The sequence below is a fragment of the Dermacentor silvarum genome, chromosome 4 (assembly GCF_013339745.2).
Source record: "Dermacentor silvarum isolate Dsil-2018 chromosome 4, BIME_Dsil_1.4, whole genome shotgun sequence".
Lineage (NCBI taxonomy): Eukaryota > Metazoa > Arthropoda > Arachnida > Ixodida > Ixodidae > Dermacentor > Dermacentor silvarum.
The window spans coordinates 59,783,730-59,809,546 of NC_051157.2; the positions used below are offsets into that span (position 1 = coordinate 59,783,730).

Genomic DNA, 25,817 nt, shown 5'->3' on the forward strand with positions numbered 1-25,817 from the left:
ATAAGCTGTATTTGAAAAGAAAAAGAAGGGGCGGAGTTTGCCGCTGTTTGCGAAGTCTGCGGTGTTCGAGGCCGCGTCGCAGTATTCGCCTCATTTATTGACGCGCTTTCGAGTACGGCGAGCATACGGCGAGGCAGGAAAAATGGTCCGAGCCTGGTACATGGACGACGACTTGTCGACCGACCAACGAGAGGAACACCAACTGGAACCACCTGTGCTGGTGTCATTGGACGAAGTTCGTGAAAAGAGCGGAGTCCTTTACTGGAAGGTTTGTGGGCGCTAAAAATTTCTGTTGATGGTAACTTGACAAGTTATCGGCAGCAAACACGGACTTTGATGTGAGGATCGAGTGATATCATGTGTTACAGGGGCTGTGAGAGATGCTGTAGCAGCGGCCTTCCGTATTGACCCTTTTCGCGGAGCAGTTTGTTTTAGAGAAATGAGATGGCGCTCACGGCGGCGCGCAAAACTGTCAATCAAATATTTGGACTGCAGGAGGGGTGCAAACCAGGAAACAGCGGTTAAGAAAAAGGTTAAGGAAACAGAGAGGGGTCTGTGGAAAACAGGGATGCAGACGAAATCAGCACTGGGAACCGTGCTGGGAACATACCGAACTTTCAAGCAAGAAATTGCCAAAGAAAATATCTACGATAATTCTAGGGGAAGCTCTGTTGTATAGACACGTGCTGTGTGTGTGAAGAGGAAACTGCTGAACACCTCATACTCTTCTGTAAAGGGCTTAATTTTACAGTGCAAAGCAACGGGGCTGATTTTTTCAAAGCATTGGGGTTTAGGGACAGTGAAGGAAAAAATAGACTTTAAGCGGGTAGAAATAACCAAACAGAGGTTATCTGACTGGTGGATAAAATCAAGGCAGGGGTGAAATTTCACCCACCACAAAGTACAAAATATGTTAATAGTCATGGCTAGGTGGCGTATGCCACCGCCCGGTTTAAAGGGTTCAGCCTCATCCATCCATCCATCCAATATCAGCGACCGCGCACGAATACGAAACCATTACCGCTTCTTCTTGCTTCTGTGCGATCAGCTGTCGGAAATGCAACTGAGTTTTCGCTAACACACTGTGCTCCAATCATGCTAGATTGAATCATGTGGATTGAAGACGTGTGCAATAGTTGGCTGCAAAAATAGTGACTGGCATGTTAAGGAATAGAATGAATCTGCGTGGCCAAGTTCGCGGACCACTGCTGCAACTGTCCGAACGTGTTACCGGCACTTCGTGATGTACGTGCGGCTTTCCTCGAGGATACAGAAATCTGCTCATCCGCCAGCTTTGTATCGCTAACCTTCAAAGAAAGGGCTTCATCCCCAGAACGTCGGCAAGAAGTGAGTACCACTCGTTAAACAATGACAAATGTAGTAGCGCCGCTTCCTGTCATATAGTAAGTTTCGCGCACGTTATCTATACACATCTGTCCCAAATGGCAGGAAAACTTACGCCCAATCTTTCGACGACGTATCAAGAATAAGTGAATGAGCGCACACTTGAATATGTGCACACTGTATACGCACAATAAATGACGGACTACACCGATGGCGCACGAATTGTCGAAGCTGAATGTTTCGTGACGGTCCACAAGAGTAAGCGAGTTACTAGCTGTAATATGTATTTGCTACAAGGTATTACAATGTCCACCGGTTATCCGTCCGGTGGACCATTAGGGTTACAGAATGGATACCAAGAGAAGGGAAGCGCAGTCAAGTACGGCAGAAAACCAGGTGGGATGATGAAGTTAGGAAATTCGCAGGCTCAAGTTGGAATACGCTAGCGCAAGACAGGGGTAATTGGAGATCGCAGGGAGAGGCCTTCGTCCTGCAGTGGACATAAATATAGGCTGATGATGATAATTACAATGTACAAAACAGCTACGTTTCAAGCCTTGTGTGCAGCAAGAACAAATCTATCGGAACTGAGCGCACCCGCGAGCGATTAGGCAGAAAATAATCAGATAGTGGTCGCACCGAAGAACTTCATGCACTGAGTCAGAAACTGACAAGCCGCTGCGTCAAAATATTTGCCAAATAAAGTACAAAGAGCAAAACACACTAATCCTGATTCAATTCATGAGCGGAATGTTTGGATAGCTTGGAATACATATTTAGCCCCGCTTTTAGAACAAGCACCATATACGCTGCTTGTGCCATTTGGACATAGCTTAATCAGCTCCGAAAGCGCTTTTGCATGTTCTGTGAAGTTGTGATCAAAGTTTCGTGTTGTCCACCTAGTCACCGTCGACGATATCTCCGAAAACAGGTTTTCTAAGCCGCGCTGGCGTCATACACTTCCATTGTTAACAAGGAGGCAACGGAGGCAGTTGAGGCAAGCAATGGACACGTCACCACGTGATCAAACATGGCAGCGCCCACGGGATCGCCGCGAAAAGGGTCAATAATAATAATAATGGGCACCTTCTGTCTGCTGCGACCCAGTCGCAGCAGTCACGGTCTAATAATAATAACAATAATCTTTAATTGCACTGAACCAAAAAGGAAACGGAAAGAAAGAAAAATGAAGGTAAGTTAGAGGAGTAAAGAGGATGGGGACCGTTCGGGCATGGAAGAAAGAAAATACTTCTAATTTTTCTTCCTCCATGTGTTCGGGTGGCGTGCTAGGCGTCGCAGATAGGTGCAGACCCGTACGCGGAGCGCCTGCCAGCCATCCGCCCAGGGGGGAGGGGAGAGTATGAAAACACTAAAGGATGGGTAGACACAAAGCAATCAATATACTTGCTAATTAACTAACCAACTAAGCTCGGTCACGGAGGCTTCTCGCCACTGCACTACACACTAGATGACGCATGGTCATAAGGGAGGCGTGTTCGCACACTTCTTAGGGCAGAAAGTCCCGCACTGCAGCCGGAATGAAAGAATTCTGGTGGCAGACTGTCCTTGCGTACATCGGTTCGGGCTGACCTGTTCGTTTGCTGTAGCGGACTGTGCTGATGTAGGAGTCTTTAAGGGTATCATCAAGGCAGTGGCAAAGAAGGCCTACACGGGCGACAGTGCGCTGGTGCTGGAGTGTGTGCCATCCGAGGCATTGCAGTCATGCCTTATACCGTGGAAGTACGTCGCAGCCGCAGCCCAGGCGGGTGAACAGTGTCCAGGTTGCACAGTGCTGGATGCACTCCAGCATAGTGTTCAGGTGAATCTGAAAGGGGTTTCACACAGAAGAACAGTACTCAAGTCTTGGCAGCACAAGGGCAGTGTAGAGTGCACAGAAAGCATCTGGGCTGCAGGGTCTCGATGTGTGTACCACAAAACCAAGTGTGTGACGTGCTTTGGCCACTGTGTTGCAGACGTGGAGTGAAAAATCAAGAGTTGGGGTGAACGTGACTCTCAGAATTGCGGCTGATGAAACATTGCGCAGGATGGAGCCATCGAGCCCAAAGTTCTTGCTTTGCTTTCTGTTCCTATCGCAATACGGCTGCCGTGGCAATCGAATCCGTGCCCTCGTGCTCAGCAGCAAAACACCACAGTTGCGATGTGAGCGCTCAGTCGAAAAGTATGTATGGCTGTGCAACTGACTGCAGAACACTACATTTGAGTGAAATCATGCAGTGGCATCAATGTCGACAGCTTGGCCGAATACGTAACTTAAAAGAAGTGGAAGCGAAACCCCGTGAACACAGTCCTTGCAGCTGTTGTTTTCTTCTCCTTCGTGTTACGCTGTGGTTACAGGATTGAAGCCTACCAACTCCTTGAGCTTTTCATTCTATCAAGTAGCGTGTCAACATAGTTATTTTATGCTTACGGACGATTTCCAGTTGAATGCCAACACATACGAGGAGGATGGTGAACTCGAGAAGATCAAGAAAGAGCGAGGATACTCGTACACAGACGTTATTGAGATATCCAAGGACAAACTACCGAACTATGAGGAAAAGGTATGTATGAAAAGTCACCTCTCTCAAGAATATATATGTGATGTAGCATTCGCAACGCAGCAGTTACATGCATGGTTCCCGTGACACGATAAAAACAAAAGTTTAAGACGAGAAATATGTGTATCATTGCATACCTACATCACTATTTCATAAAAAAGTTCTTTAGGAGGAGAGCAACTTTCACGTCGCTGACTGTTCATTTCTATATTTCAGCTATAATACGTCGATTTGCACCAGGGGTGGTAGACATAATGTGGTAGCATGTGCATTCCAACATTCTTCGTGAATACAAGATTACATTTTGTGTGAATCACTCTTGGTTTAATCAAACAAACTTTGTCACTGAAGCCACACTTTTGCTGGATGGATTAACTGTGCAATCAAATTTGTTTTCTGCATGGGATACTCAACTGACCTTGCCTTACTTTGTATTATGGACAAAGTTATTACTAAAGTGTTTAGCTTGATCAGCCACAGTGTATCGTTAGCTAAATTGTGTGTAATAGGCATTGTTGACCTTGCCTTATCGCTCATGAAAAACTACTTATTAAACAGGCAACAAGCCGTACAGATTGACCTGTCTCTCCAAACTTATTACAGCTAACAAAGGAGTACCTCAAGGGTCAATACTTGGCCTTCTGTTATTCTTGCTTTATATAAATGACCTCCCTAATCGCTTTACTGAAATTTCAGCTCTCTTGTTTACCGATGACACCTATCCTTGCTACCGACTAGACTATCATTTCTCTTCAGTCAGGAATTATATTGGACTATTGATAAATGTCAAATCCATAATTTTACAAGGTGCTGCAAGAGTCTATTGGGAGCAATTCAAGGTTGTAGTATGACCATTTGTGTGTTCTATAATGAGTGCTCGCAACTATAAAGTATAATTAAAGCTTTACTTAATCTGCAGCAAGTCACGTCACACTTCTTTTCCTCCATAACATGAATCAAATCACCAATTGAAAACACATGCACAAGTTAGTAATTTGCTGCAGTCATTACTAGAAAGGAGAACCAATTCCGTCACTGTTGGGGATGCAATGCAAACCACCGTACATCTCGCGAAAAATCGTAGTGCCTTAGTAAAATGGTCGTTTGGAGCAATACTCTGCAGAGTAAAGTGAAGTGGAGCCGCAGTGTGTTAGCAGAGGGTTTGGTTTACCCAGCAACTTATTGTCTGTCTCTTCTTTCCTTGTCACCACGGGACAGAATTAACAAAAACAAGTCTTGTACACAAATGTGTACGCTGTGGCTGAGGGGGAAAGGGAGAAGGCACCAAAGAAATGTTGGTTGCAGAAACTGGTTGAGGCAATTGGAGAGAGCCTCCATGTGGGATAAGTAACTCGTCTGTTTGCATTATTGCTTAACATTTCTTTGCTTCTTTCTCGGCTATTACGTAGCCCATTTTAATAATTATTGTGGTGGCACACTGCCAGAACAACGCTCAGTATCAGAATATTACTTGTGGCCTGATCCCATTTCAATAGGTAAACTTTGTTTCCACTCTTCTAACATTTATTTAAGCCATATTAATTACTGCATAAAAACATGGGGTAATACTTTTGCATTTAACTCCGCTACAACCAAGCCATCCAAATTTGAACATAGCCTGTTTCACAGTAATGCCTGTGTGCTTCGTGATCTCAGGTTAGTACTACCCAGTGGCGCACCGACGGGTGGGGATTCGGGGGTTGTAACCCCTCCCCCCCTGAGGCCCACTTAGCCCCTCCTTTTGTTTAACCCCTTTTCTTTCCTTACGCATTTGAGTACTGCAACTAAGATGTAAGGTGCGCAATCGTCTGCACACTCGTAAAAAGCGAATTTTTTTTGACAATTTCCCGTGAGAGAGAGAGATAAAACTTTATTTTGTCCATGATGGGGTCTGGGGGCGGCGGGGGTTGGGAGACTAACCCCCAGGCCTCCCCTTCCTCAGACGGCGGCCAGCCCTTGTTTTCTGGCGGCGTCTTCGGCCATCCGGATGGCCCAGAGCTGCTCTTCTGGGTCCAAGCTGAGCAGCAAAGTATTTCCTGTGAAGAAATCGAAATTAGTGCTGTTTAGATGGTATTGGCAAACTGTCAACCCCCCCCTGGCAGAGATCCTGGGTGCGCTACTGGTACTACGAGATGATGATGCAGTTATATAACCTTGTAATCATCTTTTTCAAGGCAGTCAAGGATCTTGTTGCCAATGTTACTAGAACCAACTCAGTTTCGCAGCTCAGCATATTGGCCAGCGCAAGCATGTGGCCCACGCAATGGTTGCGCGAACTAACGGTGCGGTGGAGTCCGGCTACCAGTTGGCCACGTCGGCTGCTGCTGCAGTGGTGCAGCTTCTTAGTATTGCACATGCGTTCGCTCGTCTGCGTCGATTGATTGCTCCACTGAAACGCTGTACTGCCTTCGTAATTAGAGTTCATGGTTTTCACTACGAGTGACAGCTTCGCAAGTGCAGTACGAATCCTAAGGGCGACGTGAACGCTTCAATTTCAACGGCTATGCTATACTGCGAAGCTACTCCAAGATCAATTGTGACTGGATGTGCCTGCCACATAAGGCAGTTCATAACTGAATATGTGGGAGGGGGATAAAAGCAGGATAGCTAATGAGGGAAGCAAAAAAAAAAAAAAAAAAACTACCAGATTACTAAACTGCCTAAAAGCTTCAAAAATTATTATTTATTCGGCCATCTGTAAATGGAGAATTCCCTTACTTCCTATGCAGGGTGTCCCAACTATAATGCACCAGTATTTAAAAATATGCAAATGCCACAGTGCTGCACAGAACCAAGGTAATGTTTGCCGTCGCTTGGAGATACTCAGATTATTTTTTGCATTCTGCCTAAATACATAATCAATCTCAATTAATTAATGAATTTATCAAATATTACATATAGATTAAGTGTCAATGAGAAGATAGTAGAGCAACATGAAAAAATCCTGATACAGCTTTCTGTCGCTCAATACATGCTACATAAGTGTTTTTCCAAGTGTTAAAGAAGCCCGCGTATATACGCAAAATTGCCGCACGACTCGCCGCTCGAGGCACTTTGCGTATATTCGTGGGCTTCTTTCACACTTGGAAAAACACTTTTATGTAGCACGTATTGAGAAACAGAAAGCTGTATCGGGAGTCTTTCATGCTGCTCTACAATTTTGATTTACACTTCTAATCCAATAATATTTGAGAAGTTGATTAATTAATTCAGACTAATTATGTACTTAGGCGGAATGCACAAAATAATCTGAGTATCTCCAAGCAACGGCAAACAACATTACCCTGGTTCTGTCCAGCAACGTGGTATTTGCATATTTTACAATCTTGGTGCATGATAGTCGGGACACCCTGTATAAGCTATGCATTTCCTTGGAGAAAGTTAGTCGTGTTGCGCGCTGGCCCACCCCCACATTTAAGTTGGCCCCAGTCTAAAATTGGAGTTGGCCCACCCCCAAATTTGATTTGGCTCACCCCTACTATAAGCTCCCCCTTGCATTTTCTATGGAGCCCAATGTATCCCTATGGATATTCCCTCTGATCAATTATTTAATTGTTCTTTATCTCTTATAATGTTACCAATCGTCTACATTTATATTATAATGATTGAACATTTTAAGTTTGCAAATTACGCATTTTTGTGCAGATACAAGGCATTACACTTTGAGCTTGACGGACCTGTGGTACTCGCCAAAGAATGTTTACGCATTAAAAGTAGTGCTTAGCTGACGACTTGTAGCCGCTTGTTCAACCCGGTGCAAAACACATCAGCATATCGCAAGCTCGACACAAGCCAGGCTTCACACCTCCGCAGACCAGCGCGAGCACTTAATCCTCCCCAACGAACTTCCGCAGGACGCAACAAATGCGCAGCACCATAACAACCACACGGGACACAGCCGCAGCAAAGGCGCGCAACCGGAAGCGCTGCCAGTAGCGCGACTCGATCGCGGTGCCGTTAGTTCTTGCGACAACCGCGGAGCCCATTTTTTCAGGAGAGCTGTGAAACTGAGTTGGTTCTATTAATGGGGGGGTTGCTTGTTCCTGTAAACATTCTTTGTAGGGGTTCTCTCATTGAAGGGACACTAAAAAGAAAAGTTTAGCTGTATTAGTGAATTACCCTTCTACAGTAACGTGAAAGCCATCCTTACCATGAGAAGGAGTAAGACAGAAAAGATTCAAAAAGGAAATGACTGGTGGCGAGGCCGCCTTGAAGTTTCCGCAACAGCTTGCCATCATGCAATGAATTTTGACAGAATTTGCTCTGGCCTAGTTATTTTTAATCGGTAAATATTGACTACATTGTGTTCTACAGGAGCTAAAGACTGAACTTCACATGTTTCTAGAACTATCACTGAGCCTGAATGGTCAAATTATGGGAAAATACATTGAGATACGTGATGTCCTAATGATGTACCCCTGCTTCGATTGCAGCGTGAAATTAAAAAAATTGAACTTTGACCTTCAGTTTCTCTTGTAATCAAACTATCGCCACAAAATTAATGAAAATACAGTTCTAAAAAGACTTCTTCGTAAGTCTAAAGTGTTTCTCTTTAATGTTCGTTTAATACAAATCAAACCAGATTAGTGAACTAAGAAATTTCCTGTGGTATGTCCCAATTTCAGAAATCAAACTGCATACTTTTCAGCCTTGTGATTGATTACTCTCCTATTACATTGTCTCCATCATTAGGTGTTCTTTAAAAGTATAATCTTGCTAAGTAGCCAATTTCTGATGTATGGTGAATTATATTTTGTTAAAATTTTCATCACAATCTGCACTTCGTTACTGCTATTTTTTTGTACAACTTGTGAGTGCCATCATTATGTTGTGTAGTTCGTGAGGTGCCTAACTGCTGACATACTTTCCTGTATAGTTTGTGATTCTTTGTTACTGTTACTTTCTACTTTCTACTCGACATTTCTATTTTCTTTGCGCTTGTTAATTGTTTTATTCCATAATTTAACTGACAGGCGATCCTCATACAACTCGCAATCATTGGGCCCTCATGTGGGTTTGGGTATGAATGCATGACATTGGTTTACCTGAATAAATTAACTGAAACCAAAAAATTGATAACTAAGGAGCTGGTGATGATCATTTTGCCAGTTTAGCTGTATAGTGGCTTCTCAAACTAAATTTTTGGGCTTTTGAACAATGGCAAACTGGTGCCATGCCAAGCATGCCATACAATTAACCTTGTATCTTCAACTGCCTCAATTACTTTATTAGATAAAGACATTCTTCCAAGAGCATCTGCACTCTGACGAGGAGATTCGCTTTGTCTTGGCCGGGAGTGGCTACTTTGACGTTCGAGATTGCAATGACAAGTGGATAAGGATTGAGGTGTCCAAAGGAGACCTCCTTGTTTTGCCTGCTGGCATCTACCACAGATTCACTCTTGACAAGCAGGTATGTGAATTGAACCAAAAACATGCTTACCTGCGCTGTTGTGCTTAACAATTCTGCCTACAGGTTTGGTGTGCAGAAGTTACAGCAGTAAAACAAATCGAAACTAGCAAATACACAGGCCTCTTATCATAGAGGCTTTCATTTAAGATATGCATGTTACCTCTGTGATCATGTCAAGGCATAGCCTGTGCATTTATTCTGAAACAATCCACTTCGGCGATAGTATCGTCTCGGCGACAATATCGCCATCAGGCGCACGCTGATTGGCTGGCTGAGCAAAATTGGATGACGTCGTGCTCAACCAGCCAATCAGCTCATCCAATTTTGCTAAAAAGCCAATCAGCACGCCGTTGGCGAAGACGTGACCGAGACGATAGTATCGCCGAAGTGGATCATTTCAGAATACGTCCCCTGATGCTGCAGAACAGCTGCATGTTTTACAAAAATGACAGTACTGTTGTTGTAACGGGTAACATTCCTCTGCTCATCTCATTTTGTGACTTTTCGCAGAAGCTGAAATAAGCCTTGCAAAATGTTTTCTTCAAATCTAAGAACACAATAGGGAGCGAGTGCGGTTTCTTTCTATGAATGTATTCCTGAAGAAATTTCAAAAAGCACATAATAATAACGATATAGAGAATTCAGTGTTTACTTTCCCCACTCCCCTCAACTGAATGTTTCTTCTCAGTTGGGATGGCATAGATGCCCTGCCCTTCCTATTGCTCTTTTCTTACTTTTTCTTCTATCCACGGTGCACTTGAGATTGTGGGCTCCCTGCTGCATGCAACCGAAAATATTTGGCTTGCATGTTTATCCAGCATTGTCAACAGATTGCAAAAATTTTCTTGTCACATTAAAAAAGTGTTGCAGCGTCCCTTTACTGTCTTCTGTCCGCTCTCTGCCACAAGCACTCTTGCATGGCAGTTAACATTTGTGACATGCTTTGGTGACACTGTCATGGATAGATGCCATTAGCACTGTGTCTTCCAGTTGTACGTTGGTGTGACCAAAATGTCAATGAATATATCTGTATTCTAAGGTAAGCAATTTTTAATGACATCTTGAGCTTCTCAGGATGCCTCACGTGAAATAAACCTGTTGGAACCATGATCACCACCATTAGCACAGTCTTGTGCTTGAAGTTGACACGTTTGATATGGCAGAGTGGTAGAACCTGCAGGCCCAATCATTGTATGTTTCTAATGCTCTGTGTGAAAAGCTCAGTTCTTGTATCTCTATATTCGACATGTGGAGTGCTGCTGAGAGTGGCTATTTCTTTGTGAAGTGTTCAATTTTTTATTTTTTACTAACATAAGTTGTGTGTGTAAATACCACACACCGAAGCCAGTTAGCAGGGAGGGTATGCTGCATTGACATATAGCTACACTTGCAAACAGTCCGTCATTATGACACCGTGGTCATCCATTCTTCCTGTAACACATTTTTAATTGAAATACTTATGACAGCTTTTTTGCTTACACCGGCCCTTGTATCACTGAAGCCTTTTACCAAGTTTGTTATTCTGCCCCTGGTCTGCTGCAATAGGGACCATGACATGTTATACTAACTTGTACATGGTGGGATATTTAAATTATGTGACATTCTCTTAGGTTTGCATTTGAACAAACCTGATCTCCTTGCTCTCTCAAGCTTATTCTCACACTACGTGGTTATGCTTTCCTAAGCAGTCAGTTGAATTATTTACAATGAAACAGAAGTGGGAGCATTATAAGATGCAGGCCTCACAGGAGCACGTAGGTGAGTACATACTTCAGGGACATGCTTGGTCCAGAGTCTGTGTTTTCTCATAGTTATTCAAGTCGTCATTTGAACTTCTGCCTGAAGGAAAACTATTGGCAAACGTTGACTGAATATGAGCTGCTAGATTATCTGTTTTGAAACCTTGCAATGTTTATTTTAAAAAATGATTCACATGATGGAAAGAAACTGCAGGTGAGGGGGCGGCATAATTCTTCTGCATTTCATGTAGACCATGGTGTGATAAGCTTTTCTGCGTAGTTGCACCAGCCACCTCACTGGTCATTTTCTGCTGGGCACTATCTGTTCTTAGTCTGAAAGCTGCATAGAGAGGGTGCCCCATTCCTGTCATGAGTAGTCACTAGAAAAAGTTTTCACAGTAGCGCAAAGGGTGCTTCCTCAGCTAGCAACAGGGAGCAGCGGCTTCCATTGGGCTTCCAAGCCGCTGCTGTCACAGTGTTGAGAAACTGCATCCAGTTTCGCGTTTGTTTAAGTGAAACTGCGTCCAGTTTCGCGTTTGTTTAAGTGACTGCTTTTTTTCTCAAGCTGTTTGCACTAGTTTGTCATTGTACCAACAAGCCCGGCTAACGACTATTTTGAAAATATTTTCGCAATTTCATTGGTGTGGCAAGCTCGAAGTTTTCGAAGATCTAGAACGTGCCAAGTGAACGATCAGCAGGACTATGTTGCGTTGCTGCATGGCACAAGTAATCTGGCGAGCGGTTGAGAGTTAATAGGCACCTCACTGTCTAAAGTTCGCTGTATCATATCTTGGCGACTCTTTGCCTGGTGTTCTATATACCAAGAGCCTGCCAAACAGTGTGCTAATGAAAACAAACTAATACAAACACGTTAAATTTCCACTGCATCCGTTAAATTTCCACTGCATCTAAATTGGCTTACAACCACGTGAAGACTTATAACTGCCGCATGTGCATGTGAAACAAGCCATGATCGAGCACTAGTGATAAATTTGTTGCCGAAGTTTCACTATTGAGTGTGATATCACTATTCTGAGCCTTCGCAGCTGTTGCGTTACAATGCTGGCCAACCTTATGGGACAACACCCGTGCGCTGCATAGTGTATCGCAGCATATCTGCCAACCTATGAACTTTATAATGTGTAAACATCCTGCGCAAACAAGATTTCACATCTGGGAAAGGATTCTTCGATAGCATGCATTTAACTACATTGTTGCATCATGCACACTTTAGTAACGATTATTTATCTTCAGACCTTCACACAAGCAGCAGTATACTTGGAACAGCAGAAACTGACATTGTTTTTTAATTCACAGTGAGTTTTTCAGCACTTTTGGTGCTGCCAATTTTGCCTGCTTGAGGAACTTATCTGAATTAACTTGCCGGAAGCAAGTACCCTTCTGGTATATGGCATTTTCCACATCACAATTTATTTTTATAAATCTTGTGCCATTCCATTTTTCAACGTCTTACACGTGTATTCACTTATAGAATTTATTTTTCGTAAAACTTGATACAACATTCTCAAAATTATAGAACGAGTCCGAATTTGTAAACAATGCGAAAAGTATTTGTAAACAATGCGAAAAGTATGGGGGAGTACATCATCACTTTTTCCAAGTGCTTTGACGCAGAGTCACTTGGTTAAGGTGATTTCTTTTAAACCATTCAGTGGTTTGGCTCTGCCAGTTAGCCTGTTGCTGCGCCTCTACTTTTTGCAGCTTCAGTACCGCTGTCGGCACGTGCCGCCCTTTACTAGAGATTCTTTAGTGCGCATCACGACGACGCTTAACTGCATTCCCAAACAGTTGCGAATCGATGCGGGCCTTTCCAAGCACACGCACGATGGCAGCTTTGCCCACAGCCCATTAAAGGTGCGTTGTGCAAACATCGCCTGAATAGCTCGGGCTATAAATCTAGCTAAGGTGGCAGGAAACGGCAACAAAAAGTTTACATTTCACGTCTGGGTGTTTCGAAATGAGGACAAAGTTTTTTTGCCAAATTCACTGGAGCCACAAGGCATGCCATGCATGTGTATCCGGTAATCTTTCCCTTCCGCAATGCAAAAAAGGAGAAGGAAAAAAATGTTAAACACAGTTTTGGTTTTGTGGTCTCTGTCGGGGTACTGACTAAGACCAGACAGGGCATGAAGACAGGGAGGTCTAAACAATGGGAGTTGCAGCCAATGGTCAAGTAAGTTCACCAACAAATGCCGGCATTAGCGTCCATGCACTGTGCAACGTCTGCCGGTCGGCGCAAGCCATTGGGAGGGCAAATAGCGATGGGAAAAGGAAAGCGATAACCTAAACTTGTTTTTCAAGTGTGTCTAGTCATGAGCGTAGACTTTATCATTAACGTTTGCCTTTATTTGTCATATTAAAGATGTACAGACATGACATTGCGTATAGTGTCTGAAAACCATAAATAATTCACACTAACTTGTTTCTATGAACCAGTTTCGGTTTTGGTGCCCAGGAGGTGGATGCGTTATGGTGTCATGATGCATTGACTTGCTCTATTTCTGTGATCGCTGTGGCTGCCACACGTGAGTGTAGCCAAAAGGAACGTGTGCAGAACACTTGTTTATTTTTGTTTTACGAGCAACATTATCGTACCTACCCTCACACTACATGAGGTTAGGAAATTTTTCTGTGTGTGAATAGTGCCATGTCTCCATTTATAGAGAAACGTTCCTATATAAAATTTAAACGTTAAGTTTCCCAAACGTTCATGCTTGCTAAGCGTAAAAAGCATGTAGTGAAGTTTGTACACCTTCAAAAATGTGTTAGTACTAGAGGCTGTATCCAGCAGAAAGTTTACTATAAAGTTTCAGCCTACGTTTAACCACTCGATGGTAATTGCAGAACTACATCAAGGCCATGCGGCTCTTTGTGGGAGAGCCTGTCTGGACGCCGATCAATCGCCCAGCCGACGACCATCCAGCCCGCTCTCAGTATCTGGAGACCCTTAGTCAAACCTGCAATTGTGCGGCGTGATGGCACAGCTGCTGGAAACAGGCATGCAATCAAGATGATGCAATGAAATTTTGTGCCTTATAATTTTAAGCTAATTTTTAATGATTTTTTTATAGAAGTGTAGTGCATGTGAATAAATATACATAGATTTATTTTCCAACACTAATCAGTCGGTTCTTTTTTATTAAGTATTTCATCATCCACAGTGAACAACCTCCTGCAAGATGAAGGTCAAGTAAAGCCGGGAAAAAATAAATAATATTCTGTAATATCCGAGGCCACGACTAGAACTAATAGAGTGCACGTCAACAGAATATGTACACATTCTGCAGCCACTTTGAGCCTCACCACCAGTGTTTTGTCAAATGGTGCATATGTACTACATCTAAAGCTATACTAACATCAGAAATGTGCATCTAAAAAGTACTGTGCTGTGTGTAACAAATCGGCACATATTTTTCACATTTTGTGAAAGGTTTAAAATTGGTAAGCATAAAGTACAAAGTCTGTGAACAGTCTTGCTATGTGCATCACATGGGAGAAATGTCAAAAATATAATTCTCAGATGACCTAAGACTTGTCTACGCTAGCTTTTATGCTAGAAGACCTTTGTAGTTTTGATGTTACTGACGATCACAGAGATTATAAAAGTAAGTACGAATAAGGCTCTCAGCATAAGGGAAAGTCTTAAGCTACAAGCATGTGCTCTTGCAGAGCTCCTTAAAACACAGATCATACAGGCACATCCACAACAAAACAAGTGCGCGTGCATAGTTTCACTCCTGAACCACTTCAATACCTGTGTCAGATCTCCATGACCCTCTTAAACTGTGAATCAACAGGTGCCTGGAGATCCATGGTAGCAAATCTGACTGCCTTCAGTTCATGAAATAGGCTTTGTGGCTGAAAGACAAGTTTCAGTTGCATATTTACAGTGCATGTAGCCCTCGGAGGGAAAAAAATAAACCACTAGCACTCAAGTAAATTTCATCCTAAGCTTCATTAAAAGACAAGTGGTAGACATGAAGTGTTCGGTGGACTAGTGTGCATGCCCTGGTACCTAAAATCTTGGCAGCAATTAGCGTTGTAATACTTTGGGTGCAACACATGCTGCACCTAGCGTCAGACTGCTATCAGGATAAATTGCAAATATGTCTGCAGTATGAAGCATCGAAAAGCAGCATTGGTGGGGACATTTTGTGACGCTGTGCTTAAGCAAACTGCATGGACTGTTATTGCAATGTGTGGCTGTGTTCTCTTCTCTGCTGCCATAACGGAGAGGCCCCAACAGTACCAGATGTACTGCGATGAGTCTGGTTGAAGTTGCATGTCATCTAAGCTGCATTATGGAGCAAATAGCAAGGGCATCAGCATTGCTAAGGGAGAAAGTTGCTCTGTGGCTCAAAGTAACATTGTCACGGCTAGCAACAGCAGCTGGGGTGGTGTTCTTTGTTGCTGCTTTGGTGATCAGCACTTGCAGGCCTGCATGCGGCAGTTGACGTTCTGCTTTAATGAGGTGTGCGCACGGTCATGTACAAGATGTCCGAGAGAAAATTCCTCCTCTCTTTTTATGCTTGTAGCCTTTGTTGGCCTCGGCCATAAAGTGTGCAGCTGTGTGCTGCTCAGCTGCACACACAGGTGAGGAAGACATACTGCCCCGTAATAAACATTCTTGCACGGTGTCACAGAAAGCGACATTAGGGCCTCTCTAATTTTTTCCCTTCCTCCAAGGCTGGTGTAAAGGTTCCCACAGCAACGTAAACTTCCAGATGCTATAGTACTTCTTTTTGTTGTTGCCAGAAAGTGTTGTGCAATAGAAGACCCTTCCAAAACATTGAGGTTAAACATAGCACCACAAGCTGCCTCTACTAGTGCTGCTGTTTGCACTTTGTCTGGTATTCCCGTAACACCTACAGATAGATGTTCAGGCTGAAGTGTTTCAAGGTTTGCACTGGAAATCCATGTAAAAGGGGAATTACGTGGTAAGCTTTGCCTTATACCATGTTATGTTGTCTAATGTTAACTGTTTGGTTCATTCAGAACTAGATATCTTGTCACCTGCAGTTGAGTGCCAAGTTCTTTTTATAAATAAAGTTTCTTTCACATCATCATTCCACAAATTGTAGCAGTTCTCTGTCAATAATGTCATTATGAATTTTTTGCAAATTTATAGTTGTAAACATGACGCTCCAATTCTTGACAAAATTGTCACATTTCTATCAATATTGAAAAATTTTATGTGGCATTAATTAGTGGTTTGGGGCCAGTAATTGACAGTCTTTTTACTGCTAAATAAATAATTATTAGAAAACAGTTGAGTGGTAACCCAACGAGGACATTTCTGTGTTTTGCACATGCACCTGAGTAAGGAGAGGAAGAGCTAAAGTTGTCTTTTAAATAAGGCACCACTGCAGTCTGCATGGTAAATTTCTCCACCTCTGAAAAAGCCCTGCTGCAGGCAATTCCACACTCCTAATTTTGGACAAACCAGGAAAGAAACGTCACTGAACTTCGCATTGAACAAAGCCTACCACTTAATGCCACTTCAGTGCGAAATCTTAACAGTAGGTGAACTAGTTATTTAGGCTAAAGAAGTAATTTATGCCAGTTTCCAGTAGCAGCGCAGTACTCTATACTACTCTCCGTGTTCAACGGCATGATGAAATGTTGAGTCGACAGGCTGAAAAAAAAAGTTAAATTCCCAACAGGAGGGCGATACAATAAACTCTACAAACAGACAACTTTACACGAGAATGCCACCATTAAAATAGTGATGCATGGGATCGAAGTGTATACAATGCAGGGAATGTTTCAGCATGTCCTAACCTCCCATTCTTGCTTTCTTGGTGCACATATCTACGACCATATTGGTAGCAATCAAGGCGAGTGGAAAAGTGCGTTTGCCAAATTTGGCATACAGTTGACCGTCAATATAACTGAAGTCTCATCAAACTCGAAAATACCTTCATTATACTCAATATTCGTTATGCAATGATGTCAGAAAGAAACATTTCCGATTTACTTCGTTATCTTATAATTCATTATATCCATGTCCATTCTAACTAGTCCGACTGTATTGTCTTGTAGAGCGACATTCCACATTTGAAACACAGAAAATTATGTTGCCGCTTTACAACCTGACGCTACAATAATAATAATAATAATAAAAAAAAACGAAACTGGGCAAGAAGAGCTTACATCATTGCTAATATAACAGCTTTGCAGAAATGTTCAGTGAAGGTGCTCAAAAAGTCAAATGAATGAAGTGCACAGTGAAAAAAAAAAATAATAAAACGATGCAAGGTTGCCATCACATGCTGCCACTACTGCACCTCTTCAACAACAGATGAAACAATGCAGCACAGCAATTTCAGTCCGCTACCTAGTATTCACAAGTTAAGGAATGCACAGCATCAGAGGCAGGGATCTTCGTCTGCTCGCTGTTTTTCACACGTTAGTGTTCTTGCTGGTGTCAGCCCAGTAGTTTTGTATGGTCACTGCTTCCAAGCTGTTGAGAAATGAATCGTTGTCCAGTGAAGTCATTTCTTCAGAGTTTTCCTGCAAAACAAAATCGCAGCTAATAAAAAGGGCTGAAGTTTCCTGTGACAGATGGCCCAGCATAGACTAATTGGACAAAAAGCAACATATGAATGAATATGAACAGACAGTTATAGGCATTGACTCATGGTCGATAAGTTATTTAAGCCATTAGTGCAATCTATCCGCAGTTGCACTGATTTTAGCCATCTATGCCGCAGGGCAAGCTGGTAAAAAAATGCGCCAGGGCATGGATTACAATTATGAGTCAGTATATGCAAGAAACTTTACATCGTAAAAGATAGGTGATCGCTTCCCATCTGTGCTGAACTACACTAAAAATACATAGTCACTTTTTTCAACTTGATCCCTTCTGATGCTGGTTTGATTAAACAAAGTTTAAAGGGACATTACAAGCAAGTGTTACCACCAGCTAGAGTGGGATTGTGTTTTGAAACTCTCAGTAAATCTCCCAACACTTATTCTGTGCCAAGGGTTGGCTTAGTCATGCAGAAAAGTGCAATTAATACAGCATGTCTCCATCAATTTAAGTTAGTTACCATCGCATGAAGCCAAGGAAAGCATAGGGGAAATGAACTCTTTCTCTCTCTTTTTTAAATTGACATTTAGAAGTATTAAAAAAAAGGGAAATGAAAGTGGATGAAAGAACTTGCCACAGGTGGGAGCGGAATCCACACTTCCGCATTATGCATGTGATGCTCTACCATTGAGCCATAGCATCAGTGGGTATTTATGTATGTGTGCTAGATCTAGCCCTGAGAGTTTTAGCCAGTGCCACTCACAGCCATGCCTAGATGTAGTACACAAGCACAAATACTGAAGAAAGTGAATTGGAAGATGGCTGCCACAGTAGCTCAATGATAAGAGTATTGCACGCATAATGCATAAGATGTAGGTTTGGCTCCCACCTGTTATGTTACTAGCATGTTACTTGCTGGCCAATGGCTTAGTTCTTCTAATGAAAATGTAGAGAGCCCAGTTTACAATGGAAATTGGCTTAACAGGAAACCGCTGCATGTAGACACAAGGGGAGGTACCTTGGGCAGCTCAATATGGGTGTTCATGTAGCTACTGCGCACCGAGTCATCGATGTAGGCGACATTATCAGTAGACGACTTGTCCTGGCCATGCAGCAGCTTCAGGAAAGGCCTCCGTAAGACAACGTAGGTTATCAGACCTAAGCAGAAAATAAAGCCACGTCATTACTATCGCGTAACCTGAAGTAATATCTTGCATGGGCTTAAAGGCAGCACTCAAAAGTTTGCGTCCCTTCGAAATTCACACCCTTCTGGAGCTGACGCAAGCACATTTTGCAATTTCAGATCCAAAAAGCATCACGTTGCACAGCTGACATCCACTAGTTCCGACTGCAGTGGGCAGCATGAAATTAGTTTGAATCATTTTGAGTTTTGTCGGCCGTCTAATTTTTATATGGAGTCAGAGCTATCAACGAGTTTCCTCCACTTGCATCTTGTTGCACGTTTATAATATTCATAATGAATTTCGACAACTATCTTGCTGCAGGTGGCTCTGAAACGCTTCACATCTGACAAGTAGCAGCAACCTTGGAATGCTTTGAATTCATTATACCGGTGTCATACAGCCACTTTCAATCATGAGCGAGTCTGATCTGGACCGAAATTCTTGACCGCGATTGGCTGCGTTCTGCAGATTGAGTGAAGAAGACAATCGTGACTGAGAAATTCGATCAGGATTGGGCAAGATTGTGATCAAAAGTGCGCTGTGTGGCACCCGTGTTACACTTAGAATCATGTCCTGTATTTTCATGTGATGCATACCAAGTATTATCAAAGAATGTAATGATGCCTTGGATGCTTTGGCTTTAACAAGTACATGACCAAATGGTGCTGTGCCGGCAGACACACAGCTACCTTACGACCCCAAACCAGCTGCATAAAATGACAAGTGGAAAAGTTCACTTGCCGTGTCTGGGAAGTGGTTGTTAAGATATCTCAGCACTTACTGTCATGTGCAACATAATTCACTACAAATAAAATTCAAAAGCAGTTTTGATAAGCAAGACGTATAAGAATAAAACTGAAACTGAAGGTAGCAACACCTTGAGACAATGTATTCTAAACATTGTTATGGCACATTACCATCATTGGCACAAGATTTGAAGTGATTTCCTTGTAGAGCTCACATTTTATGTCCCTGCTGAAATTTGTATGCCAGCATATGAGTTGAACAGAGAGTTGCTCATGTCCATAACAGCTCTCCACACCTTGTTTAAAGGCAGTGTCACAAGAAATCAACACCAACACTTCTAAACTGCGATATCATCAGGCACTACTGCCCCTTAGAGATGATCCATTAGAGCACATAAATAGGGACCTTTCATACCCATTTTTAAAACTAATTTGCAGAAATGTTACAACACTAAGTAATATGTGGTGTAAAATGACCAGGGCAAGAAATATACAGGTTGATCAAGCACCAATCAACAACTGAGTTCATTGCACAAAGCCTACCGCATTTTATACTGAATCACAAAAACCATAAGCAATAATTACAGTGAAAAGGTGGCGTGCTTGGTGGAGATCTACGCAACTTTAAGCTGCTACACATTGTGGTCAGTGAACAGCCTGCTAGTACGGCTTAACTTATTTAACTTTGTTGGTGGTTTACGACTGCACTGTGGCAAGGTGATTGCGAGCGCTACACTTCATGACTTTATCATCCACAAAGAAGGGGAAGAGGATGAAATGGGCACCAAGAGCAGCAAGGACAGCTGTTTCCCGTAATAAATGTCTGAGAGAGCAAGTGAGCCACAGTTCACAAACTCCTAAACTGCCATGAAAAATTCTGAAAAATAAATCAAAAGTGTGTATTATATTTTTAAATTTGCATTTATTATGCCATTTCCCCCCCTAAAAATATATATAATAGGAATGCTTATAGCGCTTTTACTGTTCCTGAAAAAAAAAAGAAACATCATACGACATTGTGTATTATTTCTGTCTCAAAATTTGAAGGTTCAATTACCTTTGTCATGACTCGGTGTCGTCATTGGCAGTTAAGGGTTTCAGGTCAAGCAGTGTGACCACCGACCAATGATCCTAGCTACTCTTGATACCACAGCGGTACTTGCCTGCGAGGAGTGCCACTGATGCAATGGAGCCGATGACTATTCCAGCCACTGCACCTCCTGCTAATGGGTAGTCTGGAGACTCGATGTTTGGCGAGTCCCTGTCAACTGGGGCTGGTGTCGATGTCTCGTTCGGCGTGACAGTCACACTACCGCCTGCTGCGGCATCCACAGAGACACCCACACGGTGTGCATTTTTCTGGTCTAACAAGCCACCGGGAACCCGCAACGGGCTCGAGTCACTTGACGTAGAACTGGCCGTTGCATTGCTCTGCTGATGCACATTTCCATGTTCATCAAACACAGTGTTCACAGAGAGAGGCACCGTTGCATCTGTGGCAGCCGTAGCCTGGGTAGTGCCTGGAAGCCTTTCAGTTGCTGGCTCCGTTGTGAAGACTGGGTGCGGCACAGTGTTTTCACTGGGTGTTGTTGGTGAACTTGTCCTCACGGGTGGAATGTCGTTGGAGAGCTGAGGTGATGTGTGTGTCTGGGGTGGAACGGGGTATCTTGGTGTGGGCGGTACAGAGCTCCCCCAGTCTGGATGTGTGACGGGGCCCTGTGGCACTTGCGGAAATGATGGAGGGGCAGTGATGGGAGGAGGAGGCTTGCTTCCAGGAAAGACATATGGTGAGGGACCCTGCATTGGGGCACAGATTTGTCAGTTGCCACAAGTTTGAAAAGAACCACACTTCTGGACACTTTGGCAATAGAATTTAAGCTTTAGCTTGTCCGAACATGCATTTCCCTTCATGAAATATGAAGTTACTGTAGAAGTGGATGGCAGCAACAATGCTGGAAGTAACATCTTGCAATGCTTCGTCTAACCACAATATGTCCGAAATGTTTTGTCTTACATGGGTGTCCTTGTTGAAGAAAAATGAAAACAAATTGCATGCTGACAATTATGTCACTGCCAATGCTTTACACCAGCAGCTGAATAGACTATGGTTGATTACTGCTGAAATAGCTTTATGTCCTCTCTGCGCCACAAGATGGCACCACCACTACCAATGTAGCCACTCATGTAACCGTTTTCTGTAAACCAGTATTCTTTAAAGGGTAATATGCATACAGACTAGCTAAAGCTCTCTAATGTGTAAAGTTAATTAGTCACAAAGACTTCGCTCGCATCACACATTATCCAATACTAGCTTACACAAAAATGTATATGCATAGGTTGGTTACTCGTCAGCTGTTAATAAGTTCATGTCCCAATTGGCTGTAGCGCCTGGCAACAATCAACACATTCTCGCCGAACATTCAGATTTTGCTACATAACAATTGTATTCTAAACTGGGAAGAATGCTAGAATTGTGCATGCTAAAAAAAGATCTCCCAGGATTACAAGCACCAATAAAAAAATGACACAAGTTGCACATAACAAAGTCATGTATCTGAATCACTTCACCTTTCACGTGTGCTGAAAAATTGATTACATTGTGCGACGTGTGTCAGAGAAACGCACGGGGATATAAACGTCCAACTTTATGCAAAATTCTGGAGAGCGGGCAGGTATGGGCATGCAATCACTTTCATGAGATTTTGCATCACTAGCACCAGACTTCTTTCGGCATATGAGCGACAGCATTCCTGGTGGCACTGTGGCAGAAATGTTGTCGCCCCTAGGTGCTTATGCCAATCACATGAAATCTTGTAAAAATGATTGTAGTTCGCGGATATTTCTCCAGCTCTGTGCAAAAGTCGCAAATGTCCCTTACCACCAACACTACCTACCCTTCAGTAAGATACCTGCATTCGTGGCGTAGCCAGAAATCTTTTGCAAGGAGGGCTCACATTTCATTAAGGCAGGAGGGGGGAGGAGGGGTAGGCGGGTGTTGTCGCACATTGTTTTATGCCAGGTATCCTGGTACATAGAACTTTCAGGGGGTGCTCGTGCTTGGTATGGCCCCCTGGCTGCGCCTTTGATGTGCACGCTCCCATCTTCCTATTCCCTGCTGCCACTCACCATGCTGATGGGCAGGTTGTCTGGGTGGGGCTGGGACAGCCAGCTGGCAGGGTTGTGCATGGGCCTCCAGCCTGTGCCCTGGGGCTCACTGAGGGCAATAGGCTCGGCACGCACGAAGATGGGGGATGTGTGCGGGGCCTCGTAAGTGGGTGCCTGGGGGCTGCCGGTGCCTTCCTCCCAAGGGGGCACGGAGCCAGGCACCAACACCAAAGGGGGTGGGCCATTGCCCCCCTGGAGCACGCCTTGACAGGGTTCTTGCAGGAGCACGAGGACACCCCACAACGCTGCAAGCACTGTGCCAAAGACCACAAGCAAGTGCCTTCTTATCATCACTTGCAGAAGGTGCGAGGAAACAAGGTGCACTTCAAGTTAACCAATTTAGTGCACCTATGTACATTCAGTCGCAAATGTTTATGGACTACAACATCTGAGAAAAAGCTGCATATCTCTGCAACCTCTGCCTGGTATTGAAATTTCTGGCTTGTTTTAGTATATGCAAACAATGGAGGATTGATGGAGGATTGGTGACAAGACATCCCATTAACTGACAGACTATAAACATCACAAGTGGCTTTTTTCACTGTCGGATATTACAATTACACAGCATGTCTAAAAAGCCTAGTGTATTAAGTGTGTGAAGACACAAGTGGAACCCTAGGAACGGGTGCAGAAAGCTTAAACATTTGAAAATGCCCATGACATTAAGAGCAGCTTTCTGTGAGTTTTTCAAGGATGTGCAGGATGTTTTTAATTGGTACCAATTAACACTGTTATAAATGCTATTTTTTTAGAAACTCATAAGTTAACTGAAAAAACACCATTGATATGAAATCACATTTGCCCACTTCTAAAGGCATTGGATTATCTATTTAATTTGGTACGTTTCTTCTGTTGTCAGATATTAATGGCACATTAATATCTTAGATTGCAAAGAAATTGAGCTTTGCAGTCTAATTCATCACCCTTGGAATGCCACAAGCTACAACCTCATTTATTTAAGCTCAAGAATCAAGGTGAGGCTGTCTTTAAATGTTTTCAATATGTCTGCTGTATATACAGACTTAAGAAAAGGTTTATTGAAGAGCATAAACACCCTTAGCATGAACAAGAGGAGTTGCCGATTATTATCCTACCTGTTGAGATGTCCATTTTCTGTTACGTCAGTAACATCATGAATATTCCACATGTTGGTCAGGATGTAAGAACAGAAGCCATGCCCAGCTGAAAAAAACAAAAACAAAAACATACTGGTTTCGAAAAGTTTACTTAGCGAGTTAAAGAAAAAAAAGAAAGGGGAAAGAGGTCCCAGAATAGTTTAATATACACACTAGGAAAATCGAAGTTAGTGACTTTTACGGTCATCATACTCGCTGGTATGCACACAGTTCACATTCAAGGCAAAAGTCACTAACAAGCCTAACTGCAGCAGCAATGTTCATCTCTCATTACAGTGAATAAATCACAGATGCACAGACATGTGCAAAGTGACTGGCAAGATTTAAGAACAATTTAAGCTGATCATTTAAGCTGATCATTTTGCTTGCCATGTCCCACCTCACCAATTTTTTATGTGTTAGGGAAGCAGTTGCATAAAGGTTTTTAGTTCTCAGGTTCTCCTGCCATGTGCAAAGCAGTTCAATTTGAATACAGATGCAGATATAATTTTATGGACACAAAAAGCACTACGTTGAATTTGAGAGTGCAAGACACTGTATCATTGTTTTGATTTGCTCTGTGAAGAAAATATAATCTCTGCTAGTATTCATTTTCAAGGTAGCAAGATAGCCAAAAAACCAGCATCTTTTCGATTGTGGAATCTAGCACAGCAGGTCCGTGGTTCTCTAGCTTTGACTGTTTCGGTACAAAGGACAGGCTTTTCTTCGTAAATTTATTAAAGAAACAAAATAGGAGAATAGTGAACAAGGTTATATCAAGACACTATGAGAACAAATGGCTGAGACATGACCACCTAAAATGATTTATTAATGTTATTTAATGCCATAAAGTGGCACTCAGGCTATGAGAGAAAGAAAAGATTTACTGATTTTCGATTCCATGTTCAGGGCTACTGGGTGTAGAGGTGGTAGTGAGAGAACATGGAAGGACTGATGAAACTCGATACTTGACAGCTTTGGTTCGTGTCAACCACCTAGGTCTCCTTAACAGGCAACTAAATCTGCATGTGCGCATGATCAATATTGCATGCCAGTCTTATTAGAATATTCCATCATCACCAGAAGTACAAATGCACCCAAACCTATGCATTATTTCAAAAACTGAATGCGCAACTTTATGTTTACCAGCAGACTGCCATAGCTATTATGCCATCATGGCAGGCACACAAAAAGCATTGCTGCTTAATTGCATTTGGCAGTGCAACGAGGCATCAATAGCTATTTTGGCTACTTATGCACAAAAACTGACCAGGTTTGGTACACTCATGTATAATTCTTCATGCTGATATGAAAACGGAAACAGGTCTTGAATTATTCAGTTTGGTCCTGGAGTCATAAACATAGCTCCATAGCCATCCCTAATTCAACCAACTAATTAGTTATGCAAAAGTTGGAAATGATGTTATAGTGGCATATTCACAAAGGCCTGCTGTGCAGAGTAAAACTACTAACTTGTTCTTCATCTCTTGAGATTTTCAGCAAAAAAAAAAAGGGTGGGGGGCGGCATGCAGAAAGAAAAGCATGCGAAAAGCAAAAAAGTTGGCACTACTGCTTTTTTTTTTTTTTTAAGTCGCACAATACAGCCATCACATTGTAATTTTTAAGAAATGGCGAATTCGACCCTTGCGGACTGCGAGATTTGGTCAAATTATCCAAAAGGCTGAATTAACAAATGGCGGCAAAATGGACAAATTAATAAGTTTTTATTGCTTGAACTTGTCTGTGATGTCTTTTCGCTTCTTGAAATGCGACTCAACCAGCATGAGGTGATGAGCAACGACGTGCTTAAATGCTGCCTCAGCGTGACATGACACGAAACACGCGAGTGTGAATGGCTTCACGGGAGGAAGGAGCACAGGCCAATAAAAGATAAAAATAAAACAGCTTCACACCTAGGGAAGCAGTATCTTCATCAGCTGAATTTCTTGTGTTTTCAAGCTTTTATTGACTGCTGCACACATGAGAAGATGCTGGTGGGGG

The 25,817-nt window shown here is 42.8% G+C and overlaps 2 protein-coding genes across 3 annotated transcripts in view; one reads left to right on the forward strand and one right to left on the reverse strand.

Annotated features, from left to right (window-relative positions):
* LOC119450102 (acireductone dioxygenase) lies at window positions 1–14,195 on the forward strand. The gene is made up of 4 exons (XM_037713467.2): window positions 1–268; window positions 3,786–3,905; window positions 9,135–9,314; window positions 13,919–14,195. The coding sequence occupies exons 1-4, from the start codon at window positions 143–145 to the stop codon at window positions 14,048–14,050; spliced, it is 558 nt and encodes a 185-aa protein (XP_037569395.1). The 5' UTR covers window positions 1–142; the 3' UTR covers window positions 14,051–14,195.
* The window catches only part of LOC119450101 (uncharacterized), a 14,611-nt gene continuing 2,960 nt past the window's right edge, over window positions 14,167–25,817 (reverse strand). Inside the window, exons 2-6 of one of the 2 annotated variants that reach the window (XM_049665636.1) lie at window positions 23,796–23,883; window positions 22,663–22,955; window positions 20,700–21,333; window positions 18,667–18,764; window positions 14,167–17,587 (exon numbers count right to left, since the gene is read on the reverse strand). In XM_049665636.1, coding sequence (XP_049521593.1) covers window positions 17,477–17,587; window positions 18,667–18,764; window positions 20,700–21,333; window positions 22,663–22,955; window positions 23,796–23,811 — 1,152 coding nt within the window. In that variant the 5' untranslated portion in view covers window positions 23,812–23,883 and the 3' untranslated portion in view covers window positions 14,167–17,476. Of the gene's footprint in view, window positions 17,588–18,624; window positions 18,765–20,699; window positions 21,334–22,662; window positions 22,956–23,795; window positions 23,884–25,817 lie in introns of both variants that reach the window. The other variant, XM_037713466.2, reaches the window with a different exon arrangement.